Raw genomic sequence first — 19,741 nt, forward strand, 5'->3', positions numbered from 1 at the left:
CACTGATTTTTTTGACCATAAATGTTTTTTCCTAACCACATCCCCAGAAGACTTCTGAAATCAATGAGAAACATAAATGCTGATCAAAACATGCAATTAGCTACTATTTATTCCTTTATTTATTACTTGAAAGCATCTTAAAAATGCATATGCAGGAATATTAGGAAGCTGGTCAAGGATATTGTTCAAACTGTATTAGTTACTTTAACCAAAATTAACTCATTTGTTAATGATATACATCTGACCCAGAATGACCTTACCAATTCCATATGATGTGCAAGCTGGCCCTTGTGTTATCTAAGGTAATAAAACTTTAATAAAGGCTGAATCCACAACAACTATTATCCAAACAGGGTCAACTAAGGTCAGGATCATGTAAAAAAAAAAAAAAAACCACAAGAGGCCAAGCTTTTGCATTGTAACTTAACACTGTTGTTACTTTCAGCTTGCTCAAGGGAGCAAAAGCATTGGCAGCAGTCACCCCAAGTTCCTGAACAATGACCCTGACATATCAGCTCCTGTTTAGCTAACAAAAACTTTGCAAAGCCTTTAATTTGGGGGCTGGGTGTCACAAATGTACATCAGGACATTTTTAAAGATTTGTATTTCTTTACTTTTATATAGCATGTGACACCAAAACATTTAATTATATAACTGTAAAAAAACTGGACTTAAGTATTGTATGTTTAAGATTAAATTTAAACTGAGTGGAGTTAAGTAAATAATTCTCTGACAAATTATGCCAATTTTTTCCAAATAAAATATTGATAAAGCACAAATGATGTGCTATATTAAAAAAGATTGTTAAACTTTAAAACAAACTGCTAATTTTGAGCCAACGTGAGCACAACTGGCATAATGAAATAAATATAATCAATGCTAGTATTAAAATTTTACATGTTTTCTGGATACAAACAGAGGCTTCTCAAATGTTTTTCCCTTTTTTTAAACTATTAAAATATTCAAGTTTCAAAACTCTTCATGGAGGCCATATGTTTTAAAATACACTACATTACCAACACAGATTTGCAAGTTGTTTGATTATTTTGAAAAATGATTGTTTAAGTTGAAGCTGTAAAATCTATCTCAAACTCTAGTTTCACACAGAATATTGTACCCTTTCTTGTGCTATCATTTATGACAGTGGTTCACGCTGGTGCCTCAGATGTCCGTTATGCTGGGTTTGAATCCCATAGTGGCCATTAAACCAGTGATGGGGACTGGCCAGTATGGGGTGGGCAACATAAGCAAAATTATACATCATGACATTTACAAAATTTTGGACAGTAATGAGATATAGATATGTAGCCATTCCAGCAGCTCCATGTATGACTTTATCTTTTTACTTTTTTTCTCTATTATTCTCTATTTCACTGATCACTTCTACCACTTTCTTATGTGGAATCGCTACCTGGACACACTGCTTTTACTACTTGACATGGATTTTTACACACCGAGACTTGCCTATTCAAGTTGTCAACTTCAAGTGCTGAGAAGAAATACCCGTGCAGGTGTCATTCCCTATTTACCTGGCGAGGTAAAAAGATGATATCGGGGCAGTCGAGCCGACTCTAAGATAAAAGCCAAGCGGCTTGAGAGAAAGTGACAATATAAAACTTCGTTGCCTTCTGTGACCCTGGGAAAAGTGAACTCACTACCAAATAAGATCGACGAACTAGCCACGCTGGTGAAAAATGTCAGAACCTACAGAGAATGCAGCTTGCTGTGTTTTAGTGAAACTTAAGTTAACAACTACCATCCCAGATGCCAACGTGGAGCTACCCGGGTTTAGCACAGTTAGAGCAGACAGAGACGCAAATACCTGTGGTAAGAATAAAGGAGGGGGAGTCGCTCTCTATGTCAATACAAAGTGGTGCAACTCAGGACATGTAAACGTTAAAATCTCCACTTGCTGAAGGGACATCGAACTGTTGGCCGTAAGTCTGCGTCCCTATTACTTGCCCAGAGAGTTCGGACACATGATTGTTGTTATTGTTTACATCCCCCCTCGAGCGAACGCGGAGATAGCGAGTGATGTCATCCATTTCACAGTTGCTAAGTTACAAACGCAGCACCCTGAGGCGCTTGCGCTAATCTCTGGAGACTTTAACCAAGTGATGCTGGACAAAACATTACCTGCCTTCTCCCAGTCTGTGGACTGTAACACCCGGGGAAATAGGACTAATGACCTACTGTATGCAAACGTTAAAGACGCATACAGCATCTATATACCTCCCTCTCTCTCTCTCTCTATTATATATATATATATATATATATATATATATATATATATATATATATATATACATATACACACACACACACACATATACACACACACATTTCAGACTTAAAAGTCTACAAATGCCAAAACTTAAGTTCCTTTGACTTCATTTACCTCAAAATGATTACTGGAGTCTTTTTCAAACTTGAGATCAAGTAAGATTTATTTTTATTTTATTTGAACAGTCATGTAAACTGCAATTAAACAAATCAAAACTGAGAACAAACTTACTAAATATTCATCTTTTAGCAGTAGAAGAATATTTTAAAAACACGTGATGTTTTCAAACATGATGGAATACAAAGTATTAAGACACAGCATAAAGGTGTGCCAAATGTTGAGAGAAACAAAGCTATCAGTATAGATGAGTTACACAGCCAGCACCAATTTGATGTGGGGAAATGAAAATATACAAGAGCACACATTGTGGACGGAGCAAACTGCATGGGAAGAGTACAGCACGTCAAACTAACACTGGCTATGTACTTTGTATTCCAAGGTGTGTGAAAATATTACAATGCACAGACAGCATACACAACATTGTAAGGAATAGCATTAATACACAGTTCACTTTCTTTGCTTGTGTACACATTCTGCCATAAAACTGCTTGTTTGTGTATTTGTATGTGATTCAATACCTTTGACAGCATTTCAATATAGCTGTACTCAAATCATATCTTTTTTCCTAAAAGGCAATTCATTAACGGCCACGATCCATTAGTCCTTCCATGTCCACGAGGCAAGCCCACTGTTTGTTCTTACATTTGCCAAAATTGTTGAGTCTGTGGAAGCCTTATACAGTAATCCCTTGCTATATCGCGCTTCAACTTTCGCGGCGTCACTCTATCACAGATTTTAAATGTAAGCATATCTAATATATATCACGGATTTTTCCCTGGTTCGCCGATTTCTGCGGACAATGGGTCTTTTAATTTATGTTACATGTTTCCTCAGTTTGTTTGCCCAGTTGATTTCATACAAGGGACGCTATTGGCGGACGGCTTAGAAGCTACCCAATCAGAGCATGTATTACATATTAACTAAAACTCCTCAATGATATACGATATGCTTCCCGTGTGGTGCTTGATTGTTTGCTTTTCTCTCTCTCTCTGACATTCTCTGCGCCTGACGAAGGGGGTGTGAGCAGAGGGGCTGTTTGCACAGAGGCTGTTTGCTTAGAAGATACGGATGCTCCTCTAAAAAATGCCGCCTTATCGCGGTGCTTCGGCATATTTAAAAGCCCAAAAGCATGTATTGATTTTTGATTGTTTGCTTTTCTCTCTCTCTCTCTCTGACATTCTCTGCTCCTGACACGCATTATTTGAAGAGGAAGATATGTTTGCATTCTTTTAATTGGGAGAAAGAACTGTCATCTCTGTCTTGTCATGGAGCACAGTTTAAACTTTTGACTAAAGGGTATTATTTCATGTCTAGAGGGCTCTAATAATGTTAACTGTGTGGGAGAGTTTATAAGGGCTTAAAATATATAAAAATAACCATACAAACATATGGTTTCTACTTCACGGATTTTCATCCATCGCAGGGGGTTCTGGAACGCAACCCCCGCGATCGAGGAGGGATTACTGTATTTTTTTTTTTACTTGTAGCTCGCTTCATTCACAATGTTCCTCACGTGTTCCCTTTCGAAAAAGTCAAATTGTGCTGGTAGTATACATTGCATTCCAAATGCTTTAAAACATTGCAATTATATTTCAGGCAAGTTTATATACTTTTTATTTTTTTACTGAAACAACTGGAGCAATGATAGATTTCGGATTAACGTATGATTTGTTTTATTAACAGAAAAATTATAAATGACTGTAAGTAATATTTTGTGTGTGACATACAATTGTCTGGAGGAGTGTGAAACTGCAAATCACATTTGGGTAGCAACATATAACGTATTCAGTGCACTGTACGTATATGTGATTCAGTACATGCACCAGAATTTCAGTATGCAGTTTACATTTATTTTTTTTCCTATAGGGAACCCCATTCATGATCAAGTATCATGTACCATTGGTCCTTCCATTTTTACAAAGAAAATCCACTCTTCATTCTTTGTCATCTTTTCATATCTAGGCAGTTGTAGCAGTACATGCCACAATGTGTTTTATATATTAAAAAAAAAAAAAGTAATGGATTGCCTATTCCTCACTACTTTACTACAACATGTACATAACTTTTGCAACAACAAATGCAGCTTTCTGATGTGCTAAACTGCAGTAAAAAATAATGTATGAAAATTCCTCCCAGTTGACAATTTTCAACTATATCTATTGGTGAACTGTGCACCACTTCTGGTCATTGTCCATATTGAGTGTTTTTCCTGGCTAGACTGCAGCTCACTTACCATGTCCTAAAGGTTTGCAAGTTAGCTTAATTGGCAGTTCCACATGAGTGTGGGTGTTATTAACTGGCCAATGTGACGAACTGGCATCCTGTCCAGGGTTGTTTAATCCCTTGTATGTTCTCTTTCTTAGGCTCAGTGACATCAGCAATGAAACCCTTGCTTTCTTTCTTCATTTGACTCCATCACTGTTTCACCTTCAAAAATTGCTCTCCTCTCTTTTAGTTATAAATTGTACAAGTCAAATTTCATGGTTATTTCCATCATTAATTGAGGTTTTCTTTTCCTAGTGATTTCAAGAAATCACCAACCCTAACCTTATTTTCTTTTAACAAAATGCATTTACTTATACTTTTGGATATTTTGCATTAGCCAAGAAAAGCAATAAATGTTATTTTCAATAAAATCAAATCAGAAAGCCATAAATAACATGATATATATTTCATACTCCAAAAGAATAATCAATTTGCTTTTATCTCCCAACTGCTTTTTAGAAACAATGATAAATTAATGAAGACTTTATGAATGTCATCTGAAGCCAATGACCTCAGCTCTTTCACCTGCTACGTCACTCCAAGATGGTCCCCATGGCTTAGACAGGTATTGATGGAGCCTTGAACTCTGTGGCTGGAGTGCAGGATCATCTTTCCAAAAATTATTGATCTACCTTCATTATGGGAGAAACTTTAGGGGCCTTGGGCATTTTATAGATTCAAGCAGCACAGTGTAATGAAGAGGTGCCTACAGAGGGTCAAAACTCTAAATTATAATTACCTTCCTTCATTGACGAGTTCAATAAAGGCCAAACCAGCATTCTTCTGGATTGAGTTCTGCCACTCCTGCAAATAATAAATGACAAAAATCTTATAAGACTTGTTTTTTACTTGGTAAATATTGCCATGGCACACATTTTTTTTTTCAAATCTGAAATTTTACTGCAGCTGCGATAAAGAATAAGAAAACTTCTTAAGTTGTTTTGATAAAATACACAATAATACTCATCAGTATGAATTACATATTTTTTTCTCTTGGTTGTTGTAGGCAAACATGCTAAGATGCTATTTACCCAAATAATAGATTCTTAAGGACATGCCATCCTCCTATTACAACTGTAGAAGGAAGACTATAATAAACAGGAATAAGCAACATTATACATGTGTCCAAATTCTTTCAACAAATACCTATTTTCAGTATGCTGCTTATAAGAAGAGGTGTCTGATGTAATTGATGGATTAAAAAGTGAAAAAGAAAAAACTTCTTTAAAAGTTAAAAAAACACTAAATCACTTAACTCCATTTGTTGAAAAATACATGTAAAAGTTATTTAACAATAGTGCTGTTCTAACCACTAGGAAGGTTTTCACCAAAGAAAGGTCATTTAGGAGAAATATCTACTATATAGACGGATCTTCAAAACTTGGTTAAAAAATGGTATAAACCCAATAGGAAACAGGATTATTTTAATAGTGTTACAAAAAATTCATAAACAATATTCAGAGAGTTGAACTTTGTTTCTATTGCTCGAAATACACAAGTCTAATGTTCTAATAACAAAACAGTCTGGTCCAATGAGCACTAAATGACTGCTTCTTTTCTATAAGCATTTACAAAAATAATTCAAACACTGAAGATAATCAATAATGGAATAAATGCACTTCTTTACTTTATCTATAAGAGTTATAAAAGATGCCAAAGAAATAAGCATAGTCAATGATTTCGTACCTAAAGTAAATTATGGTTAATTGACTATAATTTCCTATTATCATTAAACTTGCACTGGATCCATGTCAGACGCTTTCTTGTAGGCTTAGATATTTAACACAGATTAGAAAGGAAAAGCAAAGAAAAAAAGAACAAAAATAAACAATTTCAAGCTTTCAAGAGCTCAAGTGGTAAGAAATGTAGCATTCAGTTACAAGCAGTCTGGAAACATTAGCCAAAAGGGAAATGAGACAAACATGTTTAACTCCACGCTTATCATTACTTCAGTTGATCGGAAGTCCCTGTTTATACATACAGGGCTGCTATGATAAACACTAAGAGCCTTAAGGAATACCACAACCCAATTCAGTGGCTAGTACTTTTGAATTTTTAATGTGGACCCCTTTGATGGTAAGCACAGATGGCTTCAAGACCCAAGGCCAATGACTTGTAGCCACAAATGTCCAGCATGACAGTAACTATTTCAGTAGCACAATTCAATTCTTTTTTTTCCTTTGCAGTTAATGCAAACTATAATGAATGCCACAAACTGATGCACACTACTGTCCTTGGAAATGCTGAAAACACATTTATACACCACAAGGCACTGGAAAGCCCTTGGGACCATCTTTACATGAGGTTATGAATAAAACCAATGAATAAAAGCAAGACCAGTTAAAAGGGCACGTGCAAAGAAAAAGACAAAGTTCAACATCAATGAAACCAAGAGTTCAACATCGGAATTTGATTACTATGTTTTTATCATAATCAAGCTGAAGGCACCAAAATGACACAAATTTGAATATTTCATTAAAACGTCTTTCATTACTTTTAATTAAGACTATATACCAGTATTATGATATCTATTTTAACAATATACATTTTTAATATCAGTAAAACTACATCATTGATTAAATTGTACACTTGCTTCAAATTACTGTGAATTGATTCTCAGTCATGTCAGGAATGATATTCATATCCTTTGATGATATGGATGGGACTAATACAATTAACGTTTGTGTGGTAACAAAATATGCAACAATCATCACGTCACATGTGAACGGCTGCATGTGAAGTCACATTTAAGAAAACAATGCACACTAAACTGGCAAACAATGAGCGACAAAGTAAAAACAAAACAGAATCATTATATTATGGCTGCATACTGTACACACAGTTAGAAGCATGCCTACAATGTTACATGGTTCACACTAATGTAACCTTCCTGAAACATTGGCCCATTACACACTTCTTTGATCCAATTCAGTGCATGTTACTTGAACTATAGAAATGCCTGTCATGTAACTGTGGCATCACTTATTGGTTAATATCCATGTATCTATATAAAAAAACTGCACTCATATGGCACATACATACTTTTTAAAACATAGTGAAAAGAATGGAAGAGTAATAATTGCAATGCTGTATTGGCAAATGCTCTCTGTCCTTAACTCATCTAGTCTAGCGTTTCATCTTATTAGCCGTTCCATTCTAGTATTCCTTGAAGCCTATAATTTGCAGGAAATCTAAAGCTATAATTATTTACTAACACTTAGACACTTTGTCAGCTGTCTCATGTATTTTATATAATGATACAATTGAGCACATCAAGACGTTTTTTGGTACGTCAAAATCAAATTAAAACTTCTCATTTTAAGAATATGATATTGGAAAAAGGAGTTAAATTAATTTTGTAAGCTAAAATAGTTTATTAATGGCACGTAGAATTTTAAGCAAAGAAAAAGATGCATGATTGTAGGAAATACAGAACCACAAAAAAAAAAAAACAGATGCTTCAATTGCTAATGGTGCATAATGTTTGTATTCCTTATAAAGGCTTCCTAAGGCAGTAATATTAAAAACGCACAAGACTACTGTGTATCTTAAATCAGTTAGTAGTTGAAACAAGGTGGGTATTTCCTGCTATGTGCACAAATCTCAGTAAGATGTGTGCATGGCTTATTCATTTCTTCATTAAACTACAAAATAAACACCCCTGGAGATTTTAAACGGGTTTCAAGAAAGTCCCCTGAGACAAAAAATAAAATTCAACATTGTGTATTTAATGAAATGATCAGAATTACTTTGTAAACATGTTAAGTGACACATTATTAATGCAACCATATTGTAATCATACTCCACCTCACACTTTACAGCGCTGCCCGACCTGCTTTGCACATGAGTAAAAAAAATGACAGTGTATACATGCATATGTGATGTCACTACCCGATCAGCACCCTGCATGTATTTAAAAAAGGGGGTACATTAGCCAACAATAGCATTATGAAAACACTTTTTGTTCACCACAGATCCACTATACATTGTGTCTTCATTGCAGGATTAAGCATTGCTTCTTACTACGTAGAGCAGATGCAGTAAAGACAGGGAAAGCCCCCCCCGACCCGACCCCCCTCAGTATATAATGCTGATCACATCCATCAAAAGATCTATCGGTGTGTGTTAGTCATAGTGAGATGAGCTCAGGTGATGCACAGAGAAATTAAGTAATCTGAGTATATCATCTCAGGGAGGCACAGCGGTGCTATAGTTAGCTCATGCTGCATCACAGCTCAGGTAATGTCTTTTGCTACAATAATCAGTCCAGTACAGTTGGCAGACACTTCCCCAGCCCTGGAGAACAAGTAAAAAATCATTGCAATATTATAATATATTCAAAACTAGATCAGTTTCTCCTTCCCAATTGACTTCAATGCTTTTCAAAAGTTAGCCAAAATTCCTGAACATTTCCACATTTCTGATGAACTTGAGGCAAAGTAAATTCAATGCAATCTGCTCATCAGTAGTAGCGAGACATGCAAAGGTAAACATTAAGAGTATAATTAAGTTTAATGCTACTATTATACTGTATATTTGGCCAACACCTTTACCCATGATGACTTACAAGATCAGGATAGAATACAACTGTCTGCAGACATTGTTGAGAACTGAATCATAGGAGGGATAAGTAACTTGCTCAGGGTCACACAGTTAGTCATAATTTTATCCACCCCTCCTTCTGCCTAATGAGATCGTTTTTGACTACAAAATATGATGAAGAAAATTTTACAATGGTAACCTGAAGTAAAATATGCCAATTTAATTAAACAAAAATATTAAAATACTAATTACTAAAAGAATTCTCAGGAAGAATTTTGACAGTATTAGCATATTTAGTTTAATGACAAAGAATAAAGAATATATAGTGGGGGAAATAAGTATATGATCCTCTGCTGAATTTTACGTTTGCTCACTTACAAAGAAATAACGGTCTCTAATTTTTATGGCAGTTTCATTTTAATGGAGAAACAGAATATCAACAAAAAAACACATTACATAAAAGTTATAAATTGATTTGCATGCTATAGAGTGAAATGAGTATTTGATCCCCTACAACCCAGACAGAATTCTGGGTCCCACAGATTGGCTATGTGCCCATGTGGCACACAGACTACAATCAATCAATTAATTACAGAAACTCCTGATCTCAACTCGTTATGTGTATAAAGCACACTTGTCCACAGAATCAATTTCTTCCATTCCAACCTCTCCAACACCACCATGGTCAAGACCAAAGAGCTGTCAAAGGACATCAGGGACAAGATTGTAGACCTGCGCGAGGCTGGAAAGGGCTACAAGACCATAAGCAAGAAGCTTGGTGAGAAGGTGACAGCTGTTGGTGCGATTAGTCGGAAATGGAAGAAATATAAAATGACCATCAGTTGCCCTCAGTCTGGAGCTCCATGCAAGACAATATATAGTATAATCAGTACATTTGTCCAGCATAACAAATAAACTTCAAAAACTGGACATCTAAACAAACTGAAAATATAATTTTCTGTATACTATCACTTAAAAAGTCTAGCTTTCAAACAGTTGGCTGTTAAATTAAATTAAAGCATGCTTTATTTCAGGATGTCCTTGTGCACTTCCTCTCAGGAAGGGTCCCATTTCAATGCATAACTCTCATCAGCAGGCAGCCTGAAGAATTAAGTGTCAGTTGATATTAGTTCAGATTTGATTTGCCACACTAGAGAATACTGTTCAAAGAATTTGTTATGAAATCAGCATGATGTTATCCGTAAGAGCAGAAGAGAGAATTGTGAGGTTACGTCTGTGTGCACTCTCTCCTTGTAAAAGACTTGTGAAAAATAACGACAACATTTCAGCTTGTGTATTTGCTATTTTAACCTGCAGGATCCCACGTCTGGCTGTGCCGAGTCCTAGAAGTTATTCAATACACATTTCATTTCAATCCACAAGCATATCTTTGTCTTTTGTGAAATCTATTGTTTAAAGCTTTCTTTAACCCATCTTCAAGAGTAAATTTTAACAAATCAGAAAAAGGACTTGATTCATTTACTCTAATGGTATCACAAAATAAAAAAAAAAGTGGTTAGTTTTCATTACTAAATTAATAAATAAAAAGAAAACAATTATAAAATATATAATTACACAATAATAATAACTATGTTTAAAGCACTTCTTAAGCTGGGAGGAACAAAGTATTTCACATGGAACACGGAAAATACAAAATTGGTATAAAATACAAAAGGTAAAAAAATAAATAATATCTTTATTATTATTATTATTATTATTATTATTAATAATAATTGTAGCTGCATTTGTTTAGTTTCCAAAACTTCCACAGCTTCTGCTTATTAGGTTCAGGCAATGAGTGCGACTTGTCATCACCTTTGGAAAGAACTGCAGAGTTCAAGTATCTTGGTTTCAAAAGTTTTAGTAAAAATTCAAAGCAAAACACTTTACACAAAAATAAAGAGAAAAATTGATAGCACACAACAAAAGTTCTTATATAAAGATGTTTCTGTTCAAGTCTAGCATACCTTATGTTTCTAAGTTTCTCTTAGCTGCTCTCTATAAAACATACGGTCATATGTTCATACGTCAAATCTGCAGACGTGATACATGAATGGTCAGAAAACTGTTGTCGTCATTAACCCTATGAAAACTGAGCAAATCTAACAGTTATGTTTCTAGCTAACTAAAGACTGACTAAAATTATTTTTCTAATATTCTGTTATTGGCATTCAGATAAAGCCGAGTCCTAAGGAATTTCCATTACAAGTTAGCCTTAGTGGTTAAACATAATTGTCCATTATCTATGTAGTTATGAGAAATGCACAATCTAAACAAATAAGCAACCGCTCAAGTACATTTAACATTAACATTCTAAGATCAACTTACTATAACGGCATCATTATTAAATTACCAAATTAAGAAAACATACAGAGAGTAAAAATATAATCACCATTATACAATAATAACTTTATACAAAGTACTTCATATTGAACATGAAAAACACAAAAAAGGTATACAAATATAAAAGTTATGTAATAACAATAATAACAACAGCAGTAATAATAATATCTGAAATAAATACATTCCAGCAAAGGAAATAAGTAGAAAAAACAGAAAAAAATTAAATGATAGCAGGTAAATGATTACATAATAAAAAAACAATAAAAAAAAATCCACAAAAATGCTTAAGAAGCACGTGCATTAGTGCATTTAGAAATGCTATGTGATAAAAAAAAAAAAATGCTCATAAATGAGATTTAAAAATGTAGACGATCAAATGCTTGATGGTAGCTATACTAAAAAGTGTAGGGTTCGTTGCTGAAAATGCTTTGTCACCTTCAGTCTCGATTTTGGAAAAGCAAGTAGTAACCTGAGGGATCTCATTGTTTGAGCAAGTCTGTCAGCAATTCCGTAACACAATCGTCAGCAAAACCATGAAAAGTTACAAGCAACAAATCACAGAGTAAACCCAAATAACACCATTTACCTCAGTAGTGGTGTTGAAAAATCAAGATAACATAAAATAAAACCATTAACTGTTTTACTGCGGACAACTTCTTTAAAAAAAAATTGATAGATAAATAGATAAATGGCTGGGGTGATCCGAGAATCAAAATGAGAGAACTGCCAGCCAAAATGTGCAGCTGTTTGATTAATGTTATTACATCAGAAGTAAAAACTACTACCATCTTTGAGACTTCTGGCACCCAGGATTGCACTGCAGACATTTTTAAGAAATGCTTCCTCATATGTCCTCAATATAATTGATTATAAAAAAAATTAAAAACTACCACAGAAAAAGAAAAAGCATAACACCCAGCAGGTCAAGGCAACAGATGTTCTTTATGGAACAAATATTGAAACTCCCGCAGCTTTTCATGACCCATGTGACAATAAACTCAAAGGTTAAGGACCACTGAAAAACCATTGCCTATGTACCTCTGAGAGCAGGAACAGACAATTTTGAACAAGGGATTTTTTTTCTCCTTGTGGCACAGAGTGCTCATCTGTTAGACATAAATAGGCTAAAACAATGCACAAAATTTTTCACTGTCAAATCCACAGTGTTTTAAGGCACACGTATTGATTTTGAACCCATCTTGACTGCATGATCTCTGTCAGCAGAAGGTTAAACTCTGTGCCCTCGTTGCTCTCTATTTTTGGCCTATAGGTCAAGGGGCCATGAAAAGCCAAGTGCTCTGGGAAGCTACCACTTCGCTTAACCTACGGCAGATAGGTAACCATCTGCTAGACAGGTTAACTCCTGTTTCTGCCATAAGCAAATCCTCATACACTTAAAGATATAGTCCATTTGTCAAAAACTGACAACTTAAAATTATAGTAGATTTGAATAAATTGTTATGAAAACCTCTTAACTGTTAAATTGAAATGTGTAGATGTACAGTATATATCAAGTTGTGCATGTATATATTAGGTTGACAAATTCAAGACATTTATGAAAATGTAAGTGAGCCAAAAAAGCAAAACAAATCATAATTTACAAAGGAAGAATACTAAACTACTGAAAATATTACATGCTGAACATCATGAACAGATAAGCAATAACTGAGACTGTACATAGGCAATAAGAAAATTCAAGTATCAAATAAATGTAAATTTCCAACTAATACTGTGCCACTTCAAGCACCTAAAAGTGGAAGGTTATCTTTAACCATTACAAAACATACTGCTTGAGCAAATTCAAATTAGTTTTGCTTTACAAATTCTTTTTTCAATTCAGTAGGGAAAATAGTGAAAAAGCAAAGCTGCTCTAATTAAAACTAATTTACTATTAGGACCTAGACTGGATATTTGCTATTAAACAATTGAAACATTTAATAACCTTATAAACTGCCAAAAATACAGAGAATGTAAATATCACTCTGTGTCTACATGATATGTTTCCCTAAATCTTAAAAAATGTGTTATGTTAATTGGAAAAGAGAAAATTATCTTGTGTGACTGTGGCCGTTTGCATACAGTGCAACCCGAAAGTATTCACAGTGCATCACTTTTTCCACATTTTGTTATGTTACAGCCTTCTTCCAAAATGGATTAAATTCTTTTTTTTCCTCAGAATTCTACACACAACTCCCCATAATGACAACGTGAAAAAGGTTTACTTGAGGTTTTTGCAAATTTATTAAAAATAAAAAAACTAAGAAATCCCATGTACATAAGTATTCACAGCCTTTGCTCAATACTTTGTCGATGCACCTTTGGCAGCAATTACAGCCTTAAGTCTTTTTGAATATGATGCCACAAGCTTGGCACACCTATCCTTGGCCAGTTTCGCCCTTTCCTCTTTGCAGCACCTCTCAAGCTCCATCAGGTTGGATGGGAAGCGTCGGTGCACAGCCATTTTAAGCTCTCTCCAGAGATGTTCAATCAGATTCAAGTCTGGGCTCTGGTTGGGCCACTCAAGGACATTCACAGAGTTGTCCTGAAGCCACTTCTTTGATATCTTGGCTGTGTGCTTAGGGTCGTTGTCCTGCTGAAAGATGAGCTGCCGCCCCAATCTGAGGTCAAGAGCGCTCTGGAGCAGGTTTTCATCCAAGATGTCTCTGTACATTTCTGCAGTCATCTTTCCCTTTATCCTGACTAGTCTCCCAGTTCCTACCGCTGAAAAACATCCCCACATCATGATACTGCCACCACCATGCTTCAATGTAGGGATGGTATTGGCCTGGTGATGAGCAGTGCCTGGTTTCCTCCAAATGTGATGCCTGGCATTCACACCAAAGAGTTCAATCTTTGTCTCATAAGACCAGAGAACTTTGTTTCTCATCTCATGGTTTGAGATTCCTTCAGGTGCCTTTTGGCAAACTCCAGGCGGGCTGCCATGTGCCTTTTACAAAGGAGTGGCTTCCGTCTGGCCACTCTACCATACAGGCCTGATTAGTGGATTGCTGCAGAGATGGTTGTCCTTCTGGAAAGTTCTCCTCTCTCCACAGAGGACCTCTGGAGCTCTGACAGAGTGACCATCAGGTTCTTGGTCACCTCCCTGACTAAGGCCCTTCTCCCCAGATTGCTCAGTTTGATGGCCGGCCAGCTCTAGGAAGAATCCTGTTGGTTTCGAACTTCTTCCACTTACGGATGATGGAGGCCACTGTGCTCATTGGGACCTTCAAAGCAGCAGAAATTTTTCTGCAACCTTCCCCAGATTTGTGCCAAGAGACAATCCTGTCTCAGAGGTCTACAGAAAATTCCTTTGACTTCATGCTTGGTTTGTGCACTGGCATGAACTGTCAACTGTGGGACCTTCTATAGAGAGGTATGTGCCTTTCCAAATCATGTCCAATCAACTGAATTTACCACAGGTGGACTCCAATTAAGCTGCAGAAACATCTCAAGGATGATCAGGGGAAACAGGAGACACCTGAGCTCAATTTGGAGCTTCATGGCAAAGGCTGTGAATACTTATGTACATGTGCTTTCTCAGTTTTTTTATTTTTAATAAATTTGCAAAAATCTCAAGTAAACTTTTTTCACATTTTCATTATGGGGTGTTGTGTGTAGAATTCAGAGGAAATAAATTAATTTAATCAATTTTGGAATAAGGCTGTAACATAACAAAATGTGGAGAAAGTGATGCGCTGTGAATACTTTCCGGATACACTGGATCTGAGGCTCTGTGAAGGACCAGAACCCTTTCCAGGGTTTGCACCTGCCGGCAGAGGCTTTGGCTCAACAATCATTTTGTAATTAGTCTACATGATTTTGTCCATATCCAATTTGCATTTTCTATCTGCTAATAATATACACATTGTTCTTCTAAACATTATATACAGCTTGGCATAAAAGTTATTACATTCTTTACAATGCAAAATTCATCTTTGTTAATGTCAGAGTGTATGAGTGTCTTTAAGAGAATGGAGAGGAAAGGAATATGTATGAAAGTCCTACGTTTCCATGTCACACCAATGCTGAATGACTTCATATATACATTAAGTACAAAATCATTGAAAACATTGTTCATTGCAGGCACACAAACACACCTTTACATTAAACATGACAGAGACAGAAGTATTTACATATAATGTAAGACTGTTGTCAGTGTGCCTACACCACTCAGGATGAGAGTACGGTGTTCAGCTTAGCATAGAGTCACATGACAAGTTATACATAAACATAAAATAAAAGATGAAAAGCAGACCCTTACCAAAAGCTCAGAAAAATGAGAACAAAAATTCAAGTCAAATATGATATTAAACTAATGTGCTCTACAAATAAAAACCTTTTAACAAACAAAATAAAATTAAGAATGCAGATGATGTCAAATCAGATAATGCATTATTGTTGGCAAATTATTGAAGGAAAACAAAAAATGATTAAATATCTTCAAAAAGTTGAACAGTTATGTGGTGAGTGTGACATATAACTATATAGTGTAGGGATAAAATAAAAATAAATAAATAAATCAAATGTGAGCATTAGTAGGCTTTGCACCCTAGGAACCAAGTTACCTAAACTATTCTATAACATTTCAGTAATTTACCACTCTGATGCTAATCTTTATGTTCATAAAATAAGTCATTACGGATAGGAACTGACGAGAATAATTCATAATTAACTGCAGAATTATGGTATTTGAGGGTTCCTCAAGTGTGCCTCCTTCTCTTGCACTATTTGGCTTAAAAACAAATCAGCACATCTTCATTTCATAACAGTTTCAGGATTGGTATTTTTCCATCCAGCCATTATAGCTCTAGACTGTCCTCAAGATAATGCGACACAGACACACATACCCATCTTCAAGATATCGATGTTTTCGGTGTTAGGGGGACCCTAAAATGCGGAGATCCGTCAAAAACCAGACATCGAAATTTTTGTTAATTCTAAAGCTTTTGCTCCTCTCCCATACACTATAGCTTATGTTGGGGGAGGACACAAAATCAAAAAGTCACTTAATGATAAGGCTCAATGTATAAAAGTTCCATAAATGTGCTAAGTCAAATATCAGATAAGAAGAGGACTTCATTATGTTACTATTTTGTGCTGTAAGTAAAAATAGAAAGCATATAGTTGTGCTTGAAAGTTTGTGAACCCTTTAGAATTTTCTATATTTCTGCATAAATATGACCTAAAACAATCACATTATCACTCAAGTCCTAAAAGTAGATAAAGAGAAACCAGTTAAACAAAAATATTATACTTGGTCATTTATTTATTAAGGAAAATGATTGAATATTACATATTTGTAAGTAGCAAAAGTATGCAAACCTCTCGGATTAGCGGTTAGTTTGAAGGCGAAATTAGAGTCAGGTTTTTTCAATAAATGGGATGACAATCAGGTGTGAGTGGGCACCCTGTGTTATTTAAAGAACAGGGATCTATCAAAGTCTGCTCTTCACAACACATGTTTGTGGAAGTGTATCATGGCACGAACAAAGGAGATTTCTGAGGACCTTAGAAAAAGTTGTTGATGCTCATCAGGCTGGAAAAGGTTACAAAACCATCTCCAAAGAGTTTGGACTCCACCAATCCACAGTCAAACAGATTGTGTACAAATGGAGGACATTGAAGACCATAGTTACCCTCCCCAGGAGTGGTCGACCAACAAAGATCACTCCAAGAGCAATAGTCGGTGAGGTCACAAAGGACCCCAGGGTAACTTCTAAACAACTGAAGGCCTCTCTCACATTGGCTAATGTTCATGAGTCCACCATCAGGAGAACACTGAATAACAATGGTGTGCATGGCAGGGTTGCAAGGAGAAAGCCACTACTCTCCAAAAAAAAAAAAAATTGCTGCTCGTCTGCAGTTTGCTAAACATCACGTGGACAAACCAGGCGGCTATTGGAAGAATGTTTTGTGAACGGATGAGACCAAAATAGAACATTTTGGTTTAAATGAAAAGTGTTAAGTTTGGAGAAAGGAAATTGCTCTTTAATTAATATTATTTTTATCAGTATGCTGCTGCTGGAGTATGTGAATTTACTAATAAAGTATCTATCTATCTATCTATCTATCTATCTATCTACTTGAATATCAGGAAAGTATAAAAATAAATAAAAAAAAAAAACACAAAATAAAAATTAAGCACTGGCCAACAAGTTTGTATCAAAACTTCATTAATTTTGCTTTGAAATTTTTCTAATTTTAGTTATTATAAAATGTTACTTTCTCATTGAGTTTTGATGTGTGGGTTATGATTCGCCCTGCTGAGTAAGACAAACCAATGCCTTAGCAAACCAGTATAAAATACCAAAAGTGAGATTCTTTTAATGTATAAACATACCTCCCCTGATTTTACTCCAAATAATTTTATTATAAAATGTTTTAACTCAAAACAGGTAAGTAGAGAGAAAGAGACAGATAATGAAAGGCACTATAATGTATATTAGATTGATGTGAAAAGCACCATATATTAAGGATATACATAGATAGATAGACATACAGACAGATAGATATGAAAGGCACTATGATAGATAGACAAATATTTTATATGTAAGAGACCCATCTACTACTATTTCATTTAGCGCTTTCTATTATACTACAGAAACAAAACCTTTCGTGCCACATGGCTTGGTTTTGTTTTTATGTACTTCAGTATTTATGTAAGAATTTGCACAAGCAATAGAAATGGTATCCTTACCACAAGAAAAATAATACCAGGAATATGTAATAAAATGATATTATGGTTCATTTTGTTGTTACAAACATGCATCAGAAACACTGAAAGGAAAAATCAATTCTCAACAACTGTATTGTCCTGAAAATAAATGTAATTTGGTACTTTTTTTGTAGCTTTTCCTTCATGCCCCATACCCTCCATTGTAAAGTTTTTAACTTTTAGAAAGCACTTCATTTTATAACACAATTTAATGTGGCAAATGTATTATATAGCAGGTTTATGAAGAAATACATTTGATGAGAAAAATACCTAACTTTTCTTTTAAGCTTAAAGACTACAACTACAGTCCATAAAAGAATAATCATTACAACATTTTCAGAAGAGTTAAGATGCACTAAATTATAATCAGCACTTAACGACTCTATTATAAGGTCTCCCGTATTTTTTATTTTATTTATATCTATCTATCTATCTATATATATATCAAGTAGTGTTTTCATGTAATTTTGGTAAAGGCCACCATTAGGGTAAAATAAAAAGATTTCCTTTCCTCCTTGAGAATGGGATGCCTTTCAGATAAATGGGAAAAAAAAGGATGACCCGACAGCAGGCGCAGACAAAGTCCTGTGATTTAAAGGACATAAATGCAACACCATTAGATTTATCTGACAGCATTTGTAGATAGTGGACTGCAGATATCCAATGAAATGATTTCTAGTCAAGAGATTCTGCAAGAGTGTATCTATACATTGTATATATGTATTAGGTATTTTAGATAGAAACCATTTTTAAACGATGAACAGCTATGTATATATCATTGCAAATTGTAGCTTTGTAGTCAAGATGGGCAGTGGGGGTCCAGTTTAATGTTGACCAGCAAAAAAAATAATACAAGGAGGTTTTCACATAGAACCAAGGTTTTCTTTTTCCTTCAATATATGTAAAAAACCGCCCACATTTTTAAGGCACATTTTGAAAATACTGTACAGTGAAATGTTTTCAGAGATTTACAGTATTTTCAGTGTGTGTTCCTGTTTGAAAATACTAAGACATTTGTGAAATGGTCACCATTTACCCAAATAATAACATTCTTAAACCATTGTAAAGAAATTCAGGGACATGGGGAATGAACCGACTATCAAAAAAATTATGAATATAAATTTGGTTTCTGTAGGAAATAGACAGATACAGCTAAGATGTGCTTTGTGCTCTGATATTTCAAAGCTGGTTTTATATACATGTTTCAATGTGTGTATTGCAATGAAAGTGTTACTTGCATGTTTCAAAAGAATTTTTAGAATCTAATCAAACTGTTAACAAAAAGGAATCTTCAGATCAATGCTGAAAGAGTTCATACATCTAAACCTTAGAAAAAAAAACAAGGTTATATCTGTTTAACTCTGTGGACATGGGGGTTTGTGGGCTTAATAAGAATTTTATTTTTTGCACATGCATTAATTAACCAAGATTAATTGGTTCATTAAAGTCCAAGCAGGTGTTAAAATAACTGT

General features: G+C 34.9%; 1 protein-coding gene across 6 annotated transcripts in view; it reads right to left on the reverse strand.

Moving 5' to 3' along the window:
• lrba (LPS responsive beige-like anchor protein) overlaps positions 1–19,741 on the reverse strand; it is a 792,225-nt gene that overhangs the window by 560,385 nt on the left and 212,099 nt on the right. For all 6 annotated transcript variants that reach the window (XM_039750242.1, XM_039750239.1, XM_039750241.1 and 3 more), the window contains exon 34: positions 5,409–5,473. In XM_039750242.1, coding sequence (XP_039606176.1) covers positions 5,409–5,473 — 65 coding nt within the window. The remainder of the gene's footprint in view (positions 1–5,408; positions 5,474–19,741) is intronic.

This window comes from Polypterus senegalus, chromosome 4 (assembly GCF_016835505.1).
Source record: "Polypterus senegalus isolate Bchr_013 chromosome 4, ASM1683550v1, whole genome shotgun sequence".
Lineage (NCBI taxonomy): Eukaryota > Metazoa > Chordata > Cladistia > Polypteriformes > Polypteridae > Polypterus > Polypterus senegalus.